At 49.1% G+C, this 26,409-nt stretch overlaps 2 protein-coding genes across 4 annotated transcripts in view; one reads left to right on the top strand and one right to left on the bottom strand.

The window, feature by feature from the left end:
* The window catches only part of ralgps1 (Ral GEF with PH domain and SH3 binding motif 1), a 144,961-nt gene that overhangs the window by 62,766 nt on the left and 55,786 nt on the right, over nt 1-26,409 (top strand). The window lies entirely within an intron of this gene.
* Nucleotides 1,719-25,096, bottom strand: angptl2b (angiopoietin like 2b). Its single transcript, XM_088615153.1, has 5 exons — nt 24,562-25,096; nt 16,765-17,653; nt 8,211-8,404; nt 5,472-5,742; nt 1,719-4,450 (listed from the first exon to the last, which is right to left on the bottom strand). The coding sequence occupies exons 2-5, from the start codon at nt 17,579-17,581 to the stop codon at nt 4,251-4,253; spliced, it is 1,482 nt and encodes a 493-aa protein (XP_088471279.1). The 5' UTR covers nt 17,582-17,653; nt 24,562-25,096; the 3' UTR covers nt 1,719-4,250.

The raw sequence follows: 26,409 nt of genomic DNA, 5'->3' as shown, positions 1-26,409 counted from the left end.
GAAAGGGGGGGGAGGGTGCAACTTCTCCACAGAAACTCTACTCTGAAACTTCACTGAGAGACTCTGAAGTCTGGAGGGAGCAGAGGGAGACGCTGCTTTCAGAAAATAGACATGTCTGCAGTCTGCAGGCTGTCATATTTCATTTGCTGCCTCAGCGTTTAACTGGAGAAATCCCGGAAGCAGGGATACTGACTAGGCTGAGGACCAGTGTTAGATGGATCATTTTTGGTTTGTTACAAACCAGTGGTAATTACCCTGTCATCTAAAACTCTGTTCTGGGAGTCCACCATCTGTGTCTTAATTCCACTGTCTCATAGACATGCATTGTTGTGTGCTGTACATTTTTGTACTCAGAAACACATCTACTGTATAAGCATGCACAGGCTGTGCACATTCAATGGTCTATAGCAGGAATTTCACTCCCGGCATTGTACAGTATGTACAATACAGCTGTAAGCTGACAGATTTGAAACGGCCATCCTTTTTACTGTAAATCCTATTGGGAAATTGTCCATTTTCCCTGCTGAGAAACAAACACAACAGAAGTCTTCTCCCGTCATAACAGAAGAACCACATCTTATCCTGGTGGGGGATGTATTATAGAATTTTTTTCAGCTGTTTTTTAGTTACAAAAACCCCAATCTTCCTCCTTTGATGTGTTTCTCAAATATTTCTGCATTTGCTTTTGTTTTTCTGAAGTGGTGGTGTTTATTTTTTTTCAGTGCACAAGACAAAAAGATTTTTTCAGTGTTAAAACAGTACAGCTAAACTATTAACTGAGAGGGTTTTGTACTCCTTATTTTATGTATATTATAATATATATGAATATATTATATACATTTTGGATTGTGTAATTTGTTATGTGAAAAATGGTCTCTAATATGTTGTCTGAATGGGGCAGGGGATTCCAGGTACACTGTAGTGTGTTTAATGGGGACCCTGTTCAAGACTCGGCGTACCTGAATTAACACAGTGTCGTGCATCCTGGCGTTTGGTTCTGTGACAGCTGTGGGTCAGCAGCCTGGCTGCTGGCTGCTCTCTGGGGAGCCGAGGCCTGTCTGAGGGATGGTGAGCCTGGGCTCAGTCTTCAGGCCAGCCATGAGCTCAGCTCACAGGCATGTCCCAGCCTCTGCTAGAGCTCAGGCAGCACAGCCTCAGCTTTCAGAAACTGAGCAGCGCACAGCTGCTCTTAAAAAAGTTGTATGTGTCCGCATCTCTCAGTGCGTGTTCAGATACAGGTCTCTGTGTTGTGTGTGAAAGGAATCTGTGGTGCCCATGTGTGAATTGCCAGCGTTGGCCCCTTCCTCAAGGCGGGGAGAGACTGGCAGCTAGAGGCAGGCTGACCCATAACCCATTACAGGTGTGTCTGGCTGGGTTTCGGCGTGGTTGTGCTGCAGTATGCCTGCTGGTGCACTGCCTTGCTTTGAGTCTGCTGCCCAGGGATAAGAACCTGCCTGGGGGGATGGGCTTGGGCTGGGTGATGTCTGGAGTGCGTGTTGAGCTACCTTTCCCAGGGCCGGGACACAAGGCATGAATTAGCTCCTTGTGATCACAACTGCAGACTGAATTCACGCTGGGAGGAGGTGGCACTGGTACAGGGAGTCAATTGATCTGTATGTTTCTGGCGTGTGTGATCCCCGGACTGTCCTCCTGTTTGCTCGTGCTTCATTTGACCTGTCGCATCGGCTGCTTTGCGAGACGAAGCTCTCGAGAGAACCTTGTAGCTGTACATGAAGTTTATTGTAACAGATCGGCCATACATGGGAGAATGATACATTATATTACAAAAATATTTTAATAAGGTGACTTCCTATGTACAGAAAAGACAGGTAATATCTCTCTCATGTAACCTACGATTAATTTATACTGTACATACAGTACACTGCTGTTCATGACAGATACTCAAGGTTATGGAATAAAAAAAATAATCATTAAAGGGGATTTTCAACTCTGAAATAAAAACTGATTTAGTGGGTCTTCCAAGGACTCATGTTAGTTTAAGGAAGCTGAATATAAATTTTGAAAGACTCTAATGGATGACTTGGGGGGTTTTATTAACTCTGTCAGCAAGACGATGAAGCCCAAGGTGCACCCTTAGATGGACCTGAATTGGGGAGCTCGGCTGCTGGAGTTCCTGTTAACAGGCGGCACCGGTGGTGATGCTTCTCATCTCCACACAGAGCCTTTGCATGCAGAGCAGGGGGAGATCTGTGGCTCCCAAACACCCTCCGTGCGTCCGGAAATACGAAAGGCCCACTTCAGGAATGCTCGGTGTAGGGACCACACTGAGATAGACTATCTATTCTATACATCGTAAATGAAATTATATCTATCTCAGTACTGTTCTTAACTGAAATTTCCACCTGAATGTATTCACTTGCCTTTGAAGCAAGTCGTCTCCTTTATGACTACATGGTGCACACGGTTTGTCGCCAGGCCTCTGTGGGTCTCCAGCCCCCTGGCTGGCAGGGCTTGCTGGGTGACAGAGCTGCTGGGTGTCCTTGTTGTCTTTTTATGAGGAAGTGAAGCAGGGAGCTATTCTGCACCTGTCATGATAGACTTGTTTTGTCAATCACACAGATTTAGGGGGCAAGGAAGTGTAGTGCAGCATGTGAAAAGAAACCCCCTCTTTCTACTTAATCATAGTCAGCTGCTCAAAGACTAAACAGCAGCTGGAGGAACGTGGTTAGAGCTGTACTTGGCATCTTGTTGGTTTTCTCAGTTCTTTCAGCTGGTGCTTTGGGAGAGCTGAACTTTTTCTACCGCAGTCCCCTCCTGTCTGCCTTTTTCTGTCCCTCATCAGGATATTGATGGTTTATGAACAGTTTGTCATTTCTTTAAACATCAGAATGAAAATGCATCTGCAGATTAAACCCCTCTTGGAAATCACTCCCATGACTGAGTCATGGAAAAACAGGGTTCAAGACCTTCAGTGAGCCATTCCTGTGTTTGATGCTGTGTAGTAATGACCTAAAGCTGTGCAACTGGGCTGTATTTAGGGATCTGAGTAATGTCTTCTTAATCTTTTTTTTTTTTTTTTTTTAAGTGAGCTACTAATGGTTTTGATTACACTGTATACACATGCAATGTGGAATCCAGGACCGCCACAGTGGCGCCCCCTGTACACACATGGGAGGAACAGGAGGAAGTGCTCCCCTGGCCCGCCCGCCCACCAGGCCCACCACCTCTGGACACTGTGAGCTCTGCAGGGAAGTGCAGGAGGTTCAGTGCCAACCGGAGGAGCTGGGAGTCCCTCACGGGTGTTTACCAGGAGTCTGCAGGCACCTGGAAAGACCTAGGAGGTGCTGTTTTCAGTGGGAGCTGAGTGCTGGAGCACTAATCCCAGCCCTGCCCCTGGCACTGTTGAGCAGCCCTGTGCTGCTCCCCTGACATCAGTTCATATTCTGTGCTGTGGATGCACCTGGCAGAAGCGTGTCTCAGGGAACATTATAAAAACTTTGCTCATACCAAATAAATAGCCAAAGCTTTCACTTAAACAAGATGTTTGTTTGATTTAAACAGTCAAGCTAACTTCCTATGAATGTTTTACATGATATCACTGGATACATGTTCCTGTGTCTTTTTAAAAAAATATATTTAAGCATTATTATACAGATCAGGACATGGAGCTACATTGTTGGGTCACTACTGCTGGTCTAACTGGATGCCAGAGTTTCCTTTTCCCCGATGTTCTGTCACAAACTGGCTGAAACATCGCTGGGGTCTTCACTCTTTTTTTTTGTTGTTGTATTGGACTGCAGATGTAAATAGACAGCTTCACATTCTCACTTATCACCGCAGGAGTGCTGCACGAATCATTGTGTGGGACCCAAAGTTTAAAAAAATGCAAATGGAAACAAAGGAAGTCTTTTAGTGCTCTTTGGCGCTGAGCTGGTTTGAAGTGTTCTTCTGCACAGTAGCAGAATCTCCCAGTGGCACAGAAGCTCAGTCTCCTTCCCTCTGGGAACTCACTCCCGCTAGGAATTCTGCTGGGCTGGTCTGAACCCTTTGGAGCGCAGAGAGAGGGCTCCAGCTGTCTTCATGAGCTTGGCATGTGAATCGTGTTTCCACTGGTGATCATCTAGATACTTGCAGAACATAAACACGTACACAAGAACATACAACAGAAAACGAAACGCTGTAAAATTGCACTTTTCTGAGAAACAAGTGAACAGGCAGGACATCGCTAGGAAGAGAGACGCTGTAGTTCCTGGTGTCCACGCGCGTGTGCTTTGCAGCTGGTGTGGTTTTTAATGGAAGGTGTTGGGGTTGGGCCGGATCATCATCACCACCTTCTTCAGCGAGTAGGCGCCCCCTCTGAACTCGGCCCAGTAGACGCCGTCCTGGTAGCGGCTGCGGTAGTGCCCGCCCCGGTACCACACGCCGTTCAGGTTGGAGTGGGCGCAGGCGTTGTACCACCACCCTCCCTTCTGGTAGTGGGCACAGTTTCCTGCAGGCAAACACAGACCTCCTCACTCGCCAGCCTCGTCGGGGCACTGCGGCGCCACGCTGTGCAACCCACGCGCCGTCGCCGCCACAGAGCCGGGCTCTGCCCGCGAGGGCAACAGGGCCCCGACCCCCTGGAGTCCCTGTTAGAGTGTTTTTGTTCATTTTTTAAAATGTGGGTTCTTTGTGCTGTTGTTAACAGCTCGACGAGCCGCATTCGGGAGCGTGCCCTGCTGAGTGGTGAAATGTGGCGCACTTGTGGGAAGGGTTTCAGGGCAGACTGGTGGCAGTGCTGCCTCTCGGGCAATGGTGCCAGTCAGTCATTCATGTTGTACGGACACAATTGCCCATAAATGCTGCTTTTATGTGACATATGCATTGACCCATGAATTTAATGTATTAGTCTCACAGAGGCCCCTGTGCCTGGGATAAATGTCAGACAAATCAGTAATTACTAGAAGGCTGTGTTGAAGGCTTCTGTATCACATAATACTAAAGGGAAGTAATGTGCCAGTAACAGGCTTTGAACAGCAGCAGTTTGCTGTATAGTCTGCTTATCGACAGCAGATCAAGGGCGGCCAGGAGGCCGTCTTCTGCCATATTGTCATTGCAATTTCACTAGGGTGATACCTGCTACAGCTGGAGCCAGTCTGCCAAACCCCTTTCAGAGAGGGCGCAGAGCATGACAACCCGGGCTTGGGCCCAGAACATGCAGCTGTGTCCTGTAAGGTGTGAGTCTGAGTGTTTCTAAACCTGCCGAGTTCCAGATCAGTGGTTTGTGGTTCGTAAGAATAGAAGAAAAATACATTTTTTCCGTAACTTTCGCTCTGTTGAAGTGATCAGTTTAACGCGAGCTCAGTCGCAGTTTCCAAAGGCAGGGACTTGGGCGACGTGTTTTCCGTGGTCGGCTGCCGAGCGGAGCTTCTTGGTTGAGCAGAGATTTAGGAGCTCGTGACGGGGCTGCGGGCCAGGCGCCGGGCTTGGCGTGAAAGTAGCTGTGGGCAGGGAGCGTCGGCCTCGCTTACCTGTGTAGACGTCGTGGTCTCTGTCCAGGGTGGTGAACTGCTTCCCGTTGTGCCAGGTGAGGGAGTCCCCCGCGTTGCCGTGGTAGCGGCCCACCCTCAGCTTGTAGTACTCCGCCTCGGACTCCACCCGGAAGCTGGCGTACTCCGCAAACACCTTGCGGCCGGACCAGTCCTCCAGCGTCACCAGGAGCTTGTAGTTGCCCTGGTTGGTCAGCCAGTAGATGTTCTCCAGGCCCAGCCAGTACTCCCCGTCGATGTTGCCGAAGCCTTGCTGTGAAAGCAAACGCCGTCACGGCTCTGGTGAGTGTCTCGTTATTCTAACTCCGATATATGACTCCTTAGCACGGAGGACTTCAGGGGGTTTCTGCTTTTCCTTGTACCTGAATACTTAATTGCCTTGCTGAGCTCATTGTTTGCTTAAATGGATCAAAATGACCCTGTTAATTAGCTGTTGATTGTTGAAAGAGCACCATAAAAACACTCGATCCTGCTGGGGGTTTCTGCCTCACTAGGGAAATTACTGAGCCAGACGAGAGGAAGAATCAGGCGCTACAGGGCGTTCGGGTCATCAGCTGAAAACAGGCTCCTCTATCCCAAAACTGGACAACATAGTATCTTCTTTTACATTGGCCGAAACAAAACAAAGCTCTCTTTTTTTCCCCAAACTTAAAGACTTTTCTTTAACCCACAAACCCTAGGGTTCTCTTCTAATAACGAACTGTAATAAAGTGGACTGCATTCCATTTCTTATGTGGATGTTGTAGGTGATGGTATGCTTAACTGAAACTGAGTTAATGCTTCATTATTAAGGGAAACAGATTCTTTGGTGCTTGGTTTTTTGACTGGCTGATTGGTTGCCCCAAGTCATCTTACAACAGTTAATTCATAATCATCTGCTGCAAAGAATGAGCCCACATTGAACTCAGAAGAGCTGTCATTGACAAAGACAAGTGGCATAACAAATTATATCTTTATCATTTCAAAAATTAGGGGACTGCCTTGTTTCAAATGCTGGATTCCAGTCCTTCTTCCAACCACTTGATATACCTGGTTTGTAAAACCCCAAGGCAGACTGAGACATAATTGCAGGACATGATGCATCACTGCTTCACCCCATAATGGCTTTCATTATGGCACATGTGGTTTGAATCAATGCGAGCCGCTCTCTGCCTGCTGTAGAATTGTAATTTGCGTCTCCCCCCTGTTTTAAGGTGTATTGTCAAGGGCCTGAAAGCCTTTCATTCCGTAATCATGGCTGGAATTAAAACAAGGCTTTTGCAAGCTGTCTGCCGGCTTTCTGTGTCATTCAGAGACGTAAATTTTATGCTTACAAGTCTTTGACTTAGTGCTTTTATCATATATCATTTAGGCTCTCTCTCATGGCATACACAAACACAGAGCAGATGGACTACAGAGATGAGGCGAGGCCTGCTATCATTCACTTCCCTGTACTGTATGTTTGTGCAGTTCTTCATCCACAGCTTGTCATCAGGCCAGTGCACGCTGCTTTTTATGATCTTTTTTTAGAGCTTGTTTCTAAATAAAGAATCATAGTTTGCATATAGAATAACGTATTTGGGACCAGGAAGTAATCATGCAGGAAAAGTGGGTTTTCTGTACTAGGAGTACAAAGCGCAGTTGAGCATCTGTGGCCAGTATCGGGGAAGGAGGGCAAGCATGGAAGAATTTTCCTTCACTTGTTCTCTGAGTGTTCCTCAGTGGAATAAGATGCAGACTAGCACTGTTCTACACGGATCAGCTACAGGACTTTGTTCCCCCCAGCTCCCTGATAATCTAATTTGGAATGACTGGGATTGGTGTGATAGCTCTGGTGCTGGTTGAACTGCAGTGACTGCCGGAGAGACTGCAGGTTGACTAAATAACATTAAGAGGTGATGCTTTCTTGACTCGTGTTCCTCCGGACATGTGGGTTTTATTACCCTTTTGAAATGTTGCTCCTTCTCAGCTTCTCTTGACTGGGTGTGTAACTGATTGGCCTCATCAAGACTCTGTACCACTGACCTGGGTGACAGTTGGTGGGATGTTACCTGCCCAGCAAGGCCAGAGACCCCTCCTCTGATAGCTGCAGAGGCCCTTCATAGAAGTGAGCTACTGCAGAGGTCATTGCGCGGTCGGGTCAGTGCGGGAGGTCACTCTCAGAGGTGTTGGCGATTTACTGAACAGTTAGAGTGCAGCTTCAGCTAGGCTAGTTCCTGTAAACGTGCCATCTACTGTACCTGTGCCCTTACTCTCAAGCAGAAAAGACTAATATGTTCCAAATGGGACGATTAACTGTTATTAATCATCACATTTAGCTGTACACGTTTTACACACACATTTAGCTTGTTCTGGAAAATAGCAGAGAATGTTATTTCATACAATACTTGATGCAGCAAAAGTCGATTTCTTTAAGTGCTGCCCATGAAGATGTCTGCTGTTGCTGTGTGACTCGAGAACGTGTACCTTGGTGGAGTGCTGTACAATTTCATCTATAGCGGCAGTGTTGCAGTTATAAGGTATATCTGAATCCAGTGAAAGGCTGTACTTCTCTCTACTGTTGATTCATGTATTAATTCCCTTCTAATAAAGGGAATACGAGGCAGAGTTGGTTCCGGTCTTTAAAATAAGAGGGGTTAGACGGGTTTCAGTGTTCGTTGCTCCGGACGGCTTGGTGCTTTCCAAGCACGTCAGCGAGAGCAGGGATCTGCGCGCCCTGGCCGCGGCCCCGCGGGACAGTACCTTGTAGATCTCCCAGTTGCGGAAGAAGTTGACAGAGCCGTCCTGCCTCCTCTGGATGACGGTCCAGCCCCCGGGGTCGTGCCTCTGGTCGCACCACACCTGCATGAGCCGGTTGGCGTTCTCCGGCTTCACCAGGTACATGCCGCTGGTGTCGTGGCCGTCCTCCAGGGCCTGCAGGCAGTCCTTCCAGGGCCCTGCGGGCAACAGTCGAGAGGTCACTTGTCTCTCGGGACAAACAGCGCAATGGGGGGGGGGGACCTTCAAGCCATAATGACACGGGTCTCAGAGAGAGCATGTTGCAGGATTACCCCTGCGGGGGCAGTACAGCCACCTCCGGAGGTCACTGTGCAGAAGCATGCGACACCACACAGCACAGGGGCAGTGGGACAGGGGATTGGGGCCATAAGAGCACCCAGCGTCTCTGCTCGTTCCTCCTGGCCCACGATCCCCTCCCGGGGCAGCCTTGATTGCTGTGGGGGAGGAACTCGAGGGCCCCGTCTGTCTTGCCTGGCCATCTCGGTTTCCCACTTCAAAGACCCCTGAGCCTGGTTTTGTGACGTCCCTGTGCAGGCCAGACTATAAAACAAAAGGCTTTCTTGGTCTTGGCCTTTAAAAGCGAAGAACATAGTTTCTAATTTTGCACAGCTGTTTTGTAAACTAGAATATAAAGCTGTTTGCTTTTACCAACCAGAAAGAGTAAACAAGAACAAATAAGATGTCAGTTTAATCCCTCTGACGTGTTTTAGAAGTTCTCTGAAATAATCACCATTTCTGTTAATAAATAACATCTGACTACGCACTGTGCTAAAAGTTTTATGCCTGCAGCCCAGGAGATGCCAGAAAGGCTGTGATGAGACGTGCAAACATTTTCCCTGTACTTTTGCGAACAGATGACCTCCCCAGACACGGGGTGTTCTCACTGGGCTTGTCAGGACCTCTTTAATCTTGGGGAGACATAATCTCTTACTGGGACCTGACGCCTCTGGTGCCTCTGAGCTGCTTCCTTCTCACAATAAAACGCTGCGGGCTGAGCTCCCTGGTGCTGAAATTCACACCTGTCCTCATGGAGGAAATGTTTAAATTGTTATGGATGAGTCTAGTGGTCTGCCCTGGCTCTCCCGCCATGCTGGGGATATTGAAATACAGTCCCGAGGAAGGGGGGCAGTCCGGGCCAACTGAAGGGCCAGGATTAAGATCTATGGCCGGTGGGACTTGCTGCTTCTGCTGGAAGCCTCCGGAGTGCGAGGCTGGAATTGACTTTGGCTTCAGCCCTCGAGAGGGAAATTGCAGCTGGCCGCAGAGCCAAGGAAAGCAGTGGTCCAGGAGGAGAGAGTGCTGGTAGCTCGATATCGCAGCAGCTGCAGAAGGCTTAGCAGGTAGTTTAAGGCTCTGAAGGACAGTGGCAGGCGTGTAGATTTTGAGCTTTGTTAATATCATTGAACATGTGCGCATTAAAAAGAGTAATATAAAACCCTAGGGCTAGACATTGCAGGCGGAGGGCTTTGCAATTGCTGATACGTGTTTAGGGCTTCCTGGTCCTTGATCCCTGTGCCTTTGGGTTTCCATTCCGGCTCCTTTCCAGCTCAATCAGACCCATTTTCATTGGTTTCAGCTCTAAATGGACCTGACGATTTTAAAAATCTGCAAGTGTTTTAGGAAATCTACCCATGCTGGCAATTGGTGCAATTAAGAGTCATTAGAAACTGAGTTACTAGGAGTTCCAGAAGTCTCCAGGATAGTGAGGATCAGGGAATCCGAGACCTCAGTCCTGTCTGTATATCAGCATGCCACTGCTTAATCAAGGGCTCTTTCAGGAATAGCGTTTGCCAGAGAATCGGAGGAGGTTTGGCAGCTGTGTCGTTCTGGGATTTGCTTCAGGGCTCTAAGCGTCTGCCCATGAGCTCTTTCTACCCGGCTGTAATGCCTTTCTGCCCTCTTGGTCTGCTCAGATTGCACTGGAATCCATGTGCCCTGCTCTCTGAACGTGCCGTAGCTTCTGACAGCGGTGTGGTGTTTCATTCCTACTTGTTGAGAACAAGACAGGGGTCTGATGTCTACTGGAAGCGTGTAGCCGGAGACGCTGATTTTAAGGATTTTTCATCTGGAGCATGATTACTTCATCTTGCTTATTTTTTTGCTCTAATTTCCTCTGGATTGAGCCTGTTCGTTCTTTTCCTGCCACATTAACCTGCTACATTGACTTGCCTTGTTGTTATAATGACTAACCGTCTGGAGAGGACAGGGCTCTCCAGCTGTGACTGAAGGGACTGTGAGTTATAGGATTCATGGATAACAGCACTGGAAATTCAAACACAAGACTTCCATCCTCTTGGATTTTTCAGACAGTCAGATATTGGTTTGTTTTTTTTTCTCATACAGTTTTTTTTTTTGCATATGGTAATACTGAGTTACGTTTTTAAACTATATCAGCCCCGATCATATATCCTCAAATGTCATGCCAGTCCTGCCACTAAGTAATCTGAACCAATTCTTTAAAAGGAAGTACTCATTAAGTATTCTTTACAATATAAGTACTAGAAAAATGATGGACAGTAAATGAAACAAGAGTACAAAATGTAAGTACGCAGAATGAGCTGATGTTGGAAAAATTCATAAAGTAACGAATACTGGAAAAAAAAACAGAACTGTCAGCTCTCATGTAAAAGGGGTTTGAAATGAGGCCTCTAACCGACACTCACCAGCAGCTCTGATCAGCGCCAGCCTGACTCCTAAATTTACAGACCACTCAAGTTCTGGCCTCAGGAGTCGGTGTATGCTAGAGGAATAAATCTAGCAATCCAACAGGTGTTCTCTTAAATTAAATCAATGTGTAAAATGGATCTATAGACATTTGCTTGAAAGAAGTTGAAAGGCAGAATTTACATCAATGAACTGGTGCCTAGCAGGGTCAGAGCTCTTTCTCTGCGCAGTGACGTGAAGTCCGGGGGGTGCCGGTTCAAATCCAGGCTGTGTCGCTTGAGGCACGCAGCTGGCTGAGTGCTGCTGGGCATCCGTGAGATGGCCATGCTGGTAAGGAGAGCCGCCTCGCCCCCCCCCCCTCGGGCCTGATGAGGCTGCGATGTGGGAAGAGGCTGTGGCACAGCCAGGGACAGGACGGTGGCAGCATCCTCAGCCCTTCTGCACTCCTGCCGAACTGACAATCCGAATCGGGACGGTAGGGAGCAAGAGAGGATTTATTCGCTATGTACTTATCCTTCTACGGCAGTGTGGGGTGGAGGGGGTTTCTCTGGGCGTGGGACTGTTGGCCACAAGGGCTGCAGACTCTGCCCTGCCTCAGGCACCGATCAGCGTCTCAGGTGAGATGCAGCCTTTCTGCTCTTGTTTCCTCACTTTGAAATCATGAGTTTGGCTCAAAGTCTGAGAAAATGCCAGGCCTAGGAATGGCTGCTAGGATTATTTCTTTCCTTGCTAAAGGGCTGGAATTTTTCTCACCTCATGAATTAGCAGGCATTGATGATTTTCCATGTTCTCGGCCAGCACCTGTTGAGGACTTTGGCATTTCCTCCCAGAGTTCCGCTCATGTCTGGGCTTTGTCACGGCAGACGTCTTTGTCAGAACTGATTATCTGAACCTAGAAAAGCTGCCAGGAGACTTCGCTCCTTTTTGTTTCATAAATGAACACCAGTGGAGAAAATGTCCTTGTTTGGGAGCTTTGGGTAGTAGAAATCTTCTGTGGATTGTAGTTGCATCGTATGATGCTCCTCGGGATAGCTTTTAGGAATTATAGAGACTTCATTGCTTATGGAAGTGCCTTCTTCTCTTTGCCTTGTATTCCAGTATTGTATAACTCATAAGAAACAGCTACGTTTTTACTGTTCAGGTATAGAGATGGAATAAGATGTTTTTCAATAAACAGCTAATAGATCAATTTATTTTATTTTTCACATATATGAGCAATTGAAAGAACACGAATTGATAGCTGTTCCTGTTGCGTCGCTTAGTTTTTTTTCATGTGTCCGGTTTAGCTGGTGATTTGGGTTTTGACACTAATGTTCACGGTGGGAGTTCGATGGCTGTAATGAGGGGTTGTTTCTATCTCGGCCCGCTGCCGGCTGTGTGTCGGGTGCGAGCCTCTCTCTGCGGCCGCCTGGGGAACAAGGTCCCTAAAGGTGCCGGGCCTGTCCGCTGCTCCTCTCCAGCCACCGTGAGGGACAGCAGGGTGAGGTGAGACGAGACCTTCTAAGCAGTGGTCACCCTAAAATGTGAGTGCTTGCTCCGTGGAAAGTGTATTTTTCCTGAGGGTGGCTGCAGAGCTGTATGAGGGGTCTGGTTCTGAACTGAGCACCGGGTAGCTTTGGACCCCTTCCAAGAGTCAAAACTTTAGGTGGTGTTAAAAATACCCAGGCCGGCATTTTTCTTCTGCTCCCTGCGTCACATGTGGAAGCTTAGTGTCAGTGTGTACTGCTGTGCAGCTGTAATTGTTTCTGTTCCACACACTTGTGCTTTAGTGCGGCGCAGCCCTCTCAGTTTTTGGCCCCGAAGCACGGCTGTCTTTCAAAACAGGACATGTAATCAATCTCCGGAAATAAGAAAGAAATAGTTTCTTATAGAGCTGTACAAGCACCTGTCTGAAGTAGTCTGAAGAACTTATCAGGGATCCCAGCAGGTGTGTGTATCTCCTGTTTCTACAAACAGCTGTTTGTCTTCCAGGCTGGTTAGTAGTGTTTACACTGACCACTATAAATGCTGGTTAAAGTTATTGGCTTTTGTGTGCAGGGAACTACCTGATAATTCTGCTCTACATTTGGGACTACTGATATCCTGATTGTTCCCTTCATTCCCAGTATATTAACTGCTCTCTTACTGCAAACCTGAGGTTTGTCTTCTTGACGGATAGCAACCATTTGACTTGCTTTGTGCTGAGGAGGGAGGGAAGAGGAAGAAACCGAGCAGTGACGGAGACAGATGCAGGGAGTGAAAATCACGCTGAGTGACAAAGACAAGTACAGAGAACAAGACCAGAGAATATAGAGACGGCAACATCAGCGCAAGGAAGTTGGGAACATCGAATGTTAGACAAGGACCATTCTGACTGAGCAGGGAGATTGCAGCTGCAGAAGAGAATGTTAAACAGATGAAGTGGGAGAGAGAGAGAGAAGGCCAGGCTGGAATAGATACAGCACAATACTGAAACAGATAAAGAGAGACAAGCACAGGCACAGTGGGAAAGATGGAGCAGATTTAAATTATTTTATTTAAGCAGAGTTATTAGATGTTAAGTAGGAGGCGTCTGTCTCCTCCTGTGACCTCAGCCAGCAGTCTAGTTGATGTTAGCCAGGCTCCGCATTGCTGATAAAAGTGCTTTTCAGATAAACTGTACTATTTCCCTGGCTGGTCCTGGGTTTCTGGCTGTGCTAACTCAGACCCTGTTTGACACAGACACAGATCATGGCAAATATACAGTATATTTAATCTGTAAGTGTTATTTGCAGCAGTATTTTCAGGTGAAAGCTGTTGCAATCTTGAATCTTAAAGCTTGATTCTGCTTTTCATTGTTACAGGCTAGAAACATAATGTACTGAACCCTTCATGGGTTGTGGTTTCCTTAATTCATATTGCTTTCTTCCCTCCGGTGGTCGGTTTGCCAACCACTGTGAGTGTCCCTGGGAGAACAATACCTTTTATAACGCAAAGACCTGCAACGGGACGGACGAGGCATCTTCTATGCTGCATAAAGATCACACTTTTGAGTATTTCATCTTTCGGTCTCTCACACACTCACCGAATTATAACTGCTTTGCCCCTGTGTGATTCAGTTTTATTTTCATTACTGTGCTCACAGTGGCCATATAAAAACCAAATTTTCCGTATCCATTAAGGGAACTTTTCCCACTGAACTGGAGCCTTGCCCATGGGACAGGTGGTGCTCATCCTTCAGCAGCTGGGGGGATGTTGCTTCCTTGTCATCCGACTGGCAGTGTCTAACGAGCTCTCCTCCCGTCATTCGCAGTGCTGTGAGAGGCTCCCAGTGTTTAACAAGAGTGCTTCTCTAATGACCATGTGCGTTTCTCATTTTGGTTTTATTCCTAAAAACACCCTCTCCACACTATCGGAGCCAGTGGAAGATACTGCAGCGATTAAGATTTCTCTCTAAACCATGGATGCTGCTGGTGACTGTAACCGGCATTAAAAAGGTGTCCTTTACTGAGCGTACAAACGCCGTCCGATCTGCTGCTCCCAGAGAGCTGTTCCATATAGCCTCTGTCTAGTCTTCAGCCTCCTGCTGAAGTTTTATTCAGGGTTAAACGAAAGGCAGAATAAGCAGGGCCTGGGTAAACCTGCATGAGACCCATCCCTTTGTGTCCTGAATCACTCTGCAGATTTGGCCTTTTGCCTCATTTGTCACGTAGGCAGAAACCCCAGAAGTGTCACAGGACTGGACTCCACATCCCGGACGGGTGTTTGACATGAGGAGGGGCGGGTGGCGGGTGGGCTTGTGGGCTGTAATCAGCCCCTGACACGGGGGGCACGGTCTCCAGGTCCCTGCAGGGAGCGCTGGGAGTCGTGCTCCTGTGACGAGGGACGGGGCCCTCGACTCCGCAGAGCTGTGCGTCAGCTGGTCTCGGAAAAATGTGTTTGAAAATGCGGAGAGGGTAACGAGTGCTTCATGGCGATCGATTACTATTATTGATATGGCTAGTTACTGCTATACTAATCATATATCATTACTTTTATTAAGGTAATTAATAGGTGATTAGTGTTATCATTGCTGATTAAATAATTACTTGTACCTCAGCCTGTCTGTGTGCTGTGGGCGGAGTTGCCCTGGGCAGAGCCCCTTCGCTGGCCGTGGCCGAGCAGCACTGGGGGGTAACAGGACAGCCCTTGGGAAGTGTTATTTTCTCATTGTTCTTCAGTCTGAGTTCTCATGCTGAAGCCCTTGTACAAAGCCAGCAGCCAGCAATGTATTTAAACACTTGTTTCCCGCGATGTGGATGAACTCCCTCCCGGGGTTAATAAATATTTTCGCACTCCTCGGTATTTGCACAGGCGTCCTGCCCAGGCCTTTCCACAGGCGCCTTGACAGCTCTTGCTCTCTTTTTCCCAGCCGGTGGGATTTATCAGAAGCAAACTAAATTGCTCTGCGGCTTTGAAGTGCGAGCTGGATAAGTACTGTACGACAAAAAGAGTCGTTTGCCTTCAGCGGTGCAGTTTATCTGCTACCGAAAGCATTTTAACAGGTGAAGGAAGGAAACATTTTGTTTTTTTTTTCATTTTTGTTGCTTTTATCTTTTTTTTTGCTGTTTTTCTGTTTGCTTGTTTTTTCTGTTCATTTTTAAACTAATTTATTCATACTCGCTAAAACCAACCGAATACTTTTCTCTTTCTAAAAGGAAAGAGAAATTTTTAGATGGGGCAGATCCTATATTTTCAGACTACATTCCAATTAAAAGACAGCTAGCAGAACAGATATTTCAATAAAAGCTGAAGAAGAATTAGCCCTCTATGTGCTGGCTTGTTCTCCATACCGAGGTTGTAACTCCTAGGAAGTAGCAATCCCTGTCGTTCCCTTTGCACACAGGTATGCCTTCACCGAGCCATTTCAGAGGGGTCGAAAACCTCTTTACAAAAGCCCTTTCATACGGCACGGGGTTGCCATTACTGAGCCATTACATCACTCCGAGAACTGTGACCCATTATTTTATGAGAAGCAATTTTAACAGGCCCAGGTTTGGCAATAACTAGTTTTTTCAGTACGGCCATAATGACACTCATGCAGCCTGTTAGCGATACTCCCTCCAGCCTCAACATCACGTACAGGAACTGCCTGACTTTCTGTGGTCACGCCAGCTGCTGCCTCATTCTCCTTCCTCCTGCAACATTCACTTACTGCTGTCTTCTCACTCCTCCATGTGTACCATCGGCTGTACAGGTGTGGCCTTTAAATCACTCCAACTGTAGCACTGCAGAATCATCACAGCTGTTCACATAGACAGGCACTGTAAACTATTGCTGTGCCACTGCTGGCAGTCCACACGCTAGGCAGGCTGTAGAGCCAGGATTGAGTCATCTGCGCTTGTGCGTGTGAAAGGACATGGCACGATGCTCATAAAAGCTGTCTCTGAACCTCCTTTGCAGATCACAATGACAGCTTTGTTTTTGAACAAGAAACTTTGAACAACATAATATTTATACAACACTGGCTGTAACTTGGGATTCCTTAAGCCTTTAATTATGTGCCCCATTAAAAAGAATTGTAAAAAAACTTGGCTAAATCTTGGCAGCTGGTCTCCTCCTCTCTCCTCTCTTGAGGGGAACCAGCCCCTTCTTCTATCCTACTGCTCCCACGGAGGGAATACTGGAGCCTTGTATTTTCTGTGCTGCATCAACGTGACGTCATTCTGGCACAAAGCAAACCGCGTTTCTTAATTAGACTTGCATCACTTACGGCCTTTCACCAGATTTCCCCACGTCACTTGTGGAGCACTCAACAAACACTGTCAACAGAGAAGGCAAGAGGACAGCCGTGCCGTATCGCCACGCAGAAGACAGAGAGAAAGTGCCGGCGCCCACATGGGGAAGCAGCTCTTACCGGAGGGCTTGTTGGTGGTGGAGGGGCTGTGCGTGACGCTGGGCATGGTGGGCAGTGGGGGCGGCAGGGCCTTGAGGTTCTGGTCTCCCTGGATCTCGTTGGTGATCTGGTTGGTGATGCGGGTGTAGGTGGGCGGCTGGTAGTGCTTGTTGGGCTGGGAGGGGGGCGGCTGGGGGATGGGGCGGATGGTGATGGGCATCCTCTGGCAGTGCTCCTCCAGCTGCGCGATGAGGATGGACTGGTTGTTGGCCAGCGAGGCCAGGTGCTGGTATTTGTGCTCCAGGTCCTTGTAGCGGTTGGTGAGCTGCAGCATCTCGGAGGTCTGGTTGAGGATCTTGTTCTCCAGCTGCGAGAGCTCCAGGGCGTTGTCCCTCTTGCGGATGATCTCGTGCAGGAGCTGCATGTAGAGCTGAGTCACGCGGGAGTTCATGTTGCGGCTCTCCTTGCGCAGCAGTTTGACCTCGTTGACGATGCCCCCGTCCACCTCCACCAGCTGCTGCAGGGTCTCGATCTGCCTCTTCTGCTTCAGCAGCTCGCTGTTCAGCAGCTCCAGCTCCTGCTTGTTCACGCGGTTCTCCAGCACCGCATCCGGCTCCTTGGAGTTGACGCAGATGGCGCCCTTCACCTTCTGCTGAGGCACGATGAAGGTGTAAGAGCACTTGTCCTGGGGCTCGGGCTCAGGGGCAGGGGCTCGCTTGTGCCGCCGGGTGTACAGGAGCTCCCCGTCCTCGCTGGTCTCGAACTCCTGCGTTTGGCCTGCTTGAGCTCCTGAGTCCGTCCACAGCAGGACAAGGATGACCACAGCTGGGAGCCTCATGGCGCGTGCGCGTGCGTGACCGCTCGTGTGAGTGCTTGTCCAGGTGGCAGTGGCTCCCGTATTGCTGTTTGCCTGCAAGGAAAGGAAAGACAAGGAGAGGAGCTGCGTTATTACTCAGCAGGGTAACAAGTTTGACTCGAGAGGACATCCCCCAGTCTAGCCCTGCTTCTGCGGTGCATTTAGTCTGCCTGGCCATTGCGTCATGTTTTCCCTCTACCTTACCAGCCTCTCCCGTTGGGCTCATCGGGCTCAGCACCTGGGCGGCTGCAGGGGTCGCTGTGAGAGCCCTGGTCCATTAAACCCGGCCTCCCCCGAGGGGCACAGTCAGCAGGTGACATACCCATGGCAAAACATACGGCACGTTTTTGTTTGCAATCCTCAGAGATACAGGAAACCTTTGTATTGTGCTTTGTGTCTGGACGGCTCTGGTGTGCACACTGTGTATCTGTCTAAGTGCTTATCTACAGCAGGGGCACAGAAATGACCCCGCTGGCTCCTCAGATAAAGGCTCTGCTTTCAACTTGTGTTGCCCCGGCAGAATAATTTCAGTCGGCTATTCTCTGGGAGGGGGAGGACCTGGCACGGTCCTGATCGCGCTGGAGGACAGCTGGGCTTCCCTAGTCACGTGGCTTGAGCAGGAGGCTGCTCTCCTGCTGGACTGTCCTGACATGCAGACGGAGAGCCCGGCACATCTTGTTTCGATACAGCCATTCCCCCCCGGAGCGGCCGTGCTGTGGCAGCAGTGTGCCCCGAGACCTGGTGTCCTTACAACCTGCTGGCCTTGCAGAGCCAGAGCGCAGTGACACGTGGTGAGATTGAAATTCATATTTTAGGGTATGAATATTAGACATATTGAGATTAATCATAAGATATATGAGCTCCTTACATTTTGGCGAATTTAAATATTGGCATTATTTATTAATTCCCGACTTCCTGCACACCCCCTGTCCGGTTCCAGGATGCAGCATCTGTGTTTGTTTTCCCGTTGAGACATTTGTCCTTCATGGGTCTTTATTTTCAGTCACGCAATCTGTTGCGCACTTGTTATCTGGAGGAGCAAAAGCCGACGGGTTGGAACTTGTCTCTACAATGCAGGCCTCTTTCAGCAGAGGGTTCTGAAACACAGAAGGTTTGCACACGTTCAGCTGTTTCAGTGGATTCGGCCTCGTTTCAGACTCCACACGCAGCCACCTGGTGTTCCTCCTTGGGGGCCGTTTTCCTGAGGCGCCATCTCATATCTGCTTCGTGCTGTAAGTCTCTGACGTCACTGCGAATGGAAAGTCTGGAGCGACTGCAGGCCAGTGCGTCCTCTGGACGCTCCTCTGTGATTTATTAGTCGCCTTTATTGTGAACGTGCAGGACGGCACAAGACCGAAGGAAGAGAAACGTTTCATCTGAAGTAAAAAAAAAATGCAACCTGAAAAACACTGAGCTTTGTTTTGGAATATTCTCAAGAGAAACAGTTGTGAAAATGTTTTGATATGCGGGATCTTGGGGGGAAAAAAGAGTAACGGAAAGTAGCACGGCCCTTGAATGGAATGTTAAATAATGCCTTGGAAACACCGGGAATCTCCAGCAGGAAACCTCATTACACCAACATTCTTCTGCTTGTCATTTTTTAGTGAGTATATTTTCAGCCTGATGGAGCTGTTTGTTGAAGTTCCGAGCAGTGAAGCAAGAGCTCCATGTGCCCCAGTGTATCCTGGGATTGCTCTCGGCTACAGACACACACACGTTGTGATGCCACCACATGACCGCCGTGGAGGGAGAGTGGGCCTGTCTCCTGAGTGCTTTTGTCCTACACGTCTGTTCTTCCTGTTCTTCTAGAAGCAGAAGGTAATTCCCAGGTTGTATCTAGGTTGATCGCCCAATTCTAATTAAATGCCGCCCCACCCCCAGGATACCGAACACTCCTCCCGAGTTTGGTTGTTCTGTACCCCTCGCTCCACCCCATCATCGCTCTTGCAATAGAACCCATCAGTCCAGCTAAGGGGGGCTGAGTCCTTGCCTTTGTGTCCACACTGGCTTTCTCTTGTCTCTAGTTGCTCGTCCTCAGTGCAGGCGCTAGTCTGATTGCTGAACTCACTGATTTGGTCCTGTGTTTGTGGAGACGAGAGCCCTGGACGCACCCGAGGGAGAGCTCCTAACGCGCTGCCCCGGGAACGTGCAGCAGAACAGGCTCGGCTCATCCATGTCGTTGCCACGCCGGGGCCGTGCGCCAGGGCTCCTCGAATCCCTGCTGACCAAGCAGAGCATCGCTGGGGATAAAAGACGCAGGTCGCCGTGCTTGTTTTCAGAAGAATTTCAAAGAGTGGATGCTTTATTAGGAAGTCAGCCGCAGGCAACGGTTTTATGGGATGTTACGCTCTTGGAAGGGGAAGGAAAAATAAAACTGGGACTGTGTAATGATGACATGCCCCCCCCCCCCCACCAACGACCTTGGGGGCTCCCTAATTCAGACCAGCTGTGAGGGGCAGAGCAGTGCAGCCCCTCAGCACCTCTGCGGCTCTGTCTGATGCGTCCTGTTGATTGAACAAGAACCGCAGCCCCCCATCTGTTCTGGGCGCCACCCCCCGTGCGAAAGCCCCCTCGCCGCCAGCCGTCCGTCCCGGTGCTAGCCCAGCAGCGGCCCGGCTTCCGGAGCCTCATCGCAACAATCGGCACTGCGTCATGCGTGCTTCCAAAGAGGAATTGTGTGTGTCTACAGTGGAATCCCAGTTCTGGTTCTGCTGCCCATTCTTCGTGACATTGTCCCTCACATTGGGCCTGCAGTCCGATTCCAGGTCTTAGATCAGAGATCCTGCAACTCTGGCCCCGTTTGTTTGGGTTTTCCTCTTCCCTGAGGAAACATGAGCCTGCCGATGAGGGAGGAATTAAGAGTGCTTTCTTCATTTTTTAAGGATTAGGGAATTGCATAATTCACCCTGGCTTGATCTCCAGCAATGAATTCAGGATGAAGCACAAGGACATGCAGTCGGTATGATCTGGATTTTTTTCTGTTTATGTGGATCTCCTCAGTGGCTGGCAGTGGAGATCTGGAGCGCAGAAATGCACGGTTCTGTCTGCAAGTCTCTCGGCAGCAGTCGGTGCAGACTGGTCTGCTGTTCCCTTGGAGAGCTGCCCATGTGCCCAGGGCTCTGGCAAGCAAGCAGTAAGCAAGGAGCTCTAACTTTGAAGTAAAACACTGAATAACTTTAAACCGGTGGAAATGTCTGTGTATGACACGCTACAGGAGATTTTAATATTGTGGTAGCTGCACAGAAGGTTTTCTTCAGCCCGCTGTTTCTCTGTGACTCTACATTGACTCATTCGACTGCCTGCAAGAACCCCTTCGTTTTTAAAGGTTCTTTTGAGACGACATGAAGAAAAAACGGTAACAACACTGTTGTTGATTAAAGCCATTTTAATTAACAACGGCGTCAAAATTCTTATTAACGCAATTTAAAATAGTCAGTCAGGTCGTGCTCGGGCACAGAGGGGTTTTGTGTTTAGCAGTTGAGTTGTGCTGGGGTTCGAGCCGCACGAGCACCAAAGCTCCATTTCTAAAGCTCTCTGCTGAGCAGCCCCTTCCTGCAGCCCCGATACCGAGCGTGGCCCTTTCGGGGCGCTGGCACCCCTGGTGGGGGCCAGAGCAGTGCAGCCGCGTGTCGGGCAAGGTGAGAGCGAAGAGCAACACTTCTGCTCTGCATGCTGTGGGAGAGCTTACAGTGCTCGGGAGAGCTCTCCAGTTTTGTACTAGGACAAAAAACCAAGGTCTTTTACAAAGAAACATGTTTTTGAAAACGTAATTGTGGTTTCCTCTTGAGCCCCGTCTTCTGTTTCAGTTGAAGAAATGAAGGGAAGGGCCGGGGGAATTTGCAGGAACTCCTCTCTTTTAGGGCTGAGAACTCTTAGATCAGGCATTCGCAATACAGTACATACTGTTCTGAAAACAGAAACAGTGTGTAAGGGTTCGCATTTTTTATAGTTCTTTCCCAGGCAATGGCTACAAAATTAAAATATAAGGCACAGAAAGAATTAACAAAAAGTGTCTGATGTCCAGATACCAAAGGGCTGCCCCCAGAGGGGCGATGAGGAGCCACTGTATCATCATAAGATAGTTAGTCTCTCATTGGGAGAAACCATACTTTCCTCTTGTGCAACAGTAAAGACATTGTCTGAAGGCGATTTTGTGTAAAATTGCTAAAGCCCCGAGAGACTGGGATATGGCCTGGAGTCTCCTCCCCCTCCGTGGAAAATGTGTGCGCATTTCCATACAGCAGCCCACATTGGCTAGAGGCTGGCACACGTATCCCCCCTGGGTAAAGCCCATGTCAGTGTGTTTCAACAAGGAGAGCTCTGCACACTCCCAGGCCCAAAAGGGTATACTGGTCTGCTGCCGGCCCGGACATGATCGACATTGACAGGCAGTGCGCGGCTGAGGAGGCGGGGCTGAGGCGCTCAGGCCTCAGAGAGAGAGAGAGTAATCTGGTCTGCCGTTTGTAGTCTGTGGTGCTAGGCTGCTGCAGTCCTGGGGGAGACGTCTCAAGCTCTCCTTCTGAAGGAAAGTGGGAGTAAATGCATTTCAGCATTATGAGCAAAATTTGCAGACTTGCCTATTGTAGTCCGGTATATGAAAAAAAGATACCGGGATTTTCGCTGACTTAAGTTTAACAACCTTTAGATCCTACCCACGCTGAGGTTATTGAAAATCCATTCTAGCGGGTGGTAGTGAACAAGGTTGAACTCGCAAGATGTAAGATGCACATGTGTGTTTGTGTGTCCGCTCGGTAAATCCCGAGGCCCCTGCTGTCATAAGAGCGCGGCGAGTGTGCTTGTGCGACACCTTGTCCTGGTGTCGAGTCTCCAGCCTAAACACGGCAATTAGGAGTGCACGCCCGGTGACTCCGGCCGTGCCTGCGCGCGCCGCCCACAGCACCTCGGCTCGTTTTTCGGTGCTAGCCTGGCATTCCTCGCATTCCTGGGCACCTCATTAGAGTGAGCCCTGCAACAGGCGAGCCAGCCCTTGCTGGTTAAGTGCACGCCGCTCCTCATCCCCAGATCTGAATCTGTGCCTGTGGATTTTTGGACAGGATGAACGCAAATGTACCGAGCAGTAATATGTGCGCGGTTTGCCGGAGCCTGGGAGCCGTCAGTACCATGAGCTGTCTTTTCTGCTCATCATGGTGAAGCATGCCGCTGCCAGAGCTGGGCAATGCACAGTAGCTGGACTGGAAAACTGCTGTAAAGCTTTTTTAAGTCACGCATGTTCCCTGCAGTAATCTCCGCTAGTCATGCATTATTTACCCCCTGCTTTCCTCATCTTCCGTAGCTTTTATCGCAGGCGGCTGTGCACGTTAGCAAGCCCCATTAATATTAATGGTAATAAGTGCTACCGGTCCTAATAAAATCAGAAACATCAACAACAGTAGTTTCTTCAGTATAGGATGATGTTTTTATTTATATATCTTTTCTGTAGATTGCTTCCCGGCTTAGCTGTGCCTGTGGGCTGCTTGGTTGAAGCTGTGAGCTGCCGTCTGCGGGTCATTGTTGGGTTCTGAACTCTACTGGCGACTGTGGGCACAGATGGCGGTTTCGTTCCACTTTCCACAGCTTATTTATGGTTTTCCTGACACCTCTGCTGCTGTTGTGGTTTTAATGCCAGAGGAAGTGTTTCACAGCTCCTCTGTGTCCAGAGCTGATGAAACTTCAGGGAAATGTCTGGTTTCCCAGGACACATGGAATAAGGAGGAATTAGCTTGTTGGGGATTGTTCATGTGTCTAAATAGGAAATGTTTTAAGCAAGAAAAGAAATCCAATTATCCTGTCCTCTCTTGGGGTTTTGACTCTCTTGGGGTGTTTTTGAGGGCTTAGTTTAGTACTCTTTCTTTTACATAAATATTAAAACAAAGTGATTTGTTGGCCAAGCGAGATTCTGCCCTAATCCCCTGCCCATTGTCAGTCATACGCGTCTTATTAGAAGCATGCAGCCCCCTGCCTGGTGCAGGGATTGTTTTCTATAAGCTCAGACATCCACTCTCAGAGCCTGCTTGTCCAGACTGCGCTGGCAGCTGAAACAAAGCTGAGATTCAGCAGCCTCTTTCTCCTGCCGCTCCGGCTTCGCCTGTTTCCTGCGATACGGAAGAGCGTTATCCTGCACTGTGGCATCTTCCTGCCTGGTCAGATGAAAATAGTTTTTTGCTGTTGCTGCTTATGTGCGGAGAAATCAGTGTTGTTAGATACGTGTCCGGGTTGCAGAAAAGCTGCCGTTTTATCAGAAGGTGAAGACCTATCTAAGATTGCCCTTATCATAGTTTTTGTTTAAGTCCTATTGAATACTTTCTGAACTAAAACACGTCTCCACATTCGGAATGGGATACGAGACGCGTCTTGTCAGTTTTCCCCTGCGCTGTGCTGGAGTGGCTGGTGCTCAGGCCTGGGTGAACGCCTGGAGCTGAAGGCTCACACTGCTGTGTGCCCAGACTCTCGGGTGGCAGCCTCTTGTCTTTCCTCTCCGTGCCACTGGGAATTCTCGGGATGAACCTGGACTGACCTAACGAGTATCCCGGTGTGCACTTCACACACTGCAGTGAAAGCCTCATGATCCACTCGGCAAAACCCAGATTCTACAGCCGAGTTAAATCATTTTGCCTGTGGCAAAAGGAAATTGCTTGAGATAATAAACTTTTCACTGTAGCTTCCGATTTGTATGTGAATGCTGGGGTTCCCAATAGAGACTAATTCCACAGTCTAGCATGAATGGCTATATTATAATAACAATGTATAAAAAGTAACATGATAATGTAAGCAAAAAGCAGTCAGTTATAAGCAATAAGAGACAAAACTTTGTAAGTCTCAAACAGGCAGTTCAGCTTTGAAGTTTAATTCAGAAGCATGCTGTGTGATAAGCAAGGCTCTGTTGCCACAGCTGATTTTTAAAGGCACAAGGCACTCATCTGAAAGTGAAGCTCTTGGCTCCGCAGGAGCTGAATTGTCCTTACCAGATAAGTTTTCCCTTTAGATCCTCTGCTGTCCTTCCAGTACTGTCCGAAAAGCCTCAGGGAAAAATGTCATCCCAGTGGTGGAGGCTGATCCTGGAATTCGCTCTTCCTCTGTCTGCCTGCCGCTGCTGCTGGTGGTGGTCAGCTGTCCGAAGCCTTCAGACCCTGGACACCCACACGGGCTCTGGACGCAGCCCCAGAGACGACTCGAATCTCTGTGACCCCTCTATGATCCTGCAGGCATGAAGGGAAGCCTTGTTCTTTTCTTCTGGGAATAGATCAGTAGATAAATACTCTAAAATGTCCTAAACGTGCTGTGTATTTCTCTCTGCTGGAGTTTGCTGAAAGATGTGGCTCTTCAATGTTGCTGCATGGCCAGCCTTCAGCAGTGTGCTGCTGTACAGAGCCCTGGAGCTGCGGCTTGCTGGCCTCCTGGCGCAGAGTCCATCACTTCTGCTCCACAGCTCGGAGAGTCAGTCTTTTTTGAGCTGCAGAGTCCCCCCCCCCCCCCCCACCTTCCTCTTGTTTTCTTTTTTTCTTTCCCTCTAGCAGCGCACTCGCCTGCTGAAAGAGCTCCAGCGCGCAGTCTGAGCAAGCAGCCGAGCTGCGGCTGAGTCCTCCCCTTCCCCTCCCCCTGGCACAAAGACACCGGCTCCGGCCCCCCGGCCCCCCTCCTCCCCTCCTGCCGCCTGACCGGCCGGCTACAGCAGCAGCAGCAGCGCGGGACACGGCGATGTCACGGCAGCCTGGGCTGAGCGGGCGTGTGGCACCGCCGTCTTGGGGGGCTCGGCAGGGAAGCCCCCGGACTGGGGAGCCGAGGAAGAGCTCAGCAGCTCCGTGTGCCGCCCTCAGCAGAGAGCAGCAGGCTTATGAAGTGCGTTCCCCTGCATTCCTCTGTCATGTTGTGCCGTTTCCTCACTGTTCCCTGGGCGCTCGTTGCGGAGCACGGCAGGCACATGCTTCCCGAGATCAGCTGGGGAACGGCGCCGTTTCGATCTTTCATGACTAAGGATCTGATACCTCTATACACTGGCAAAATGAACTCGGATTCGTCTGACCTGAGGACTGGACTTTGTTTTTACTTTAATGCCCCTTTAGCCGTCTGCATTGTTGCTTTAATGTCAGGCCTGTGTGAGTGATGGTACAGTTAGATATCCCCACCTAGAGTGAACCAATTAGCCATCTGGCATACTTGCATTAATTGTTCACTTGTATACTTGTATTCATTGACACCTAAAGAAGGCTCCATAGCCGAATAGTTGTTTCTTTTCTTCTCTTTTCAGCATGGAATGAACCTTTACTTGTTCCTTTGTATTAATTGTGATAATTGACTTCATTGTTTCTGGAATACATTGTCCACTCGGTACTATCTCCAAGTAAATCTTCTGCTGAAAGGGGAAGCGACAGATTTGATTGATTCGGTTGTAAAACGTGTTTCTCGGTGTTGTGTTTCCATGGCAGCGGTGTGCAGTCTTTTCTTCTCCCTTCTTCCGAGTGGGAACTTCACTGGTGCGATTTTTAGAGGGTATCGTAAGCCTGAGGTCTCCCTGGGGTCTGACCTGCCTCAGTGTGTTGCGGATACGAGGCTGATCAGGGCGTTCAGACTGGGGCAGACGGGGCGAGCAGCGATGCTCCGGGCGGGTCTCTGGCTTGATGAGTTTAGCCTGTGCCAATGGAACCAATAGGCCATCTCCTTTTATAGGGATTCGGTGATAATCCCAGAGACTGTAGCTTTGCACCACTGGCTCCTCATCCAAGCACAGACACCACATGTCTGAACCTGCGGTTCCTCTCGTACTGAGCAGAATCACTGTCGCAACAAGACATCAGTAAGTGAAACTAACCCGT

This window comes from Lepisosteus platostomus, chromosome 21 (assembly GCF_059453375.1).
Source record: "Lepisosteus platostomus isolate fLepPlt1 chromosome 21, fLepPlt1.hap1, whole genome shotgun sequence".
Classification (NCBI taxonomy): domain Eukaryota; kingdom Metazoa; phylum Chordata; class Actinopteri; order Semionotiformes; family Lepisosteidae; genus Lepisosteus; species Lepisosteus platostomus.
Note: the sequence above shows the minus strand (reverse complement) of the source record. Positions and strands in the feature narration are given on the sequence as shown.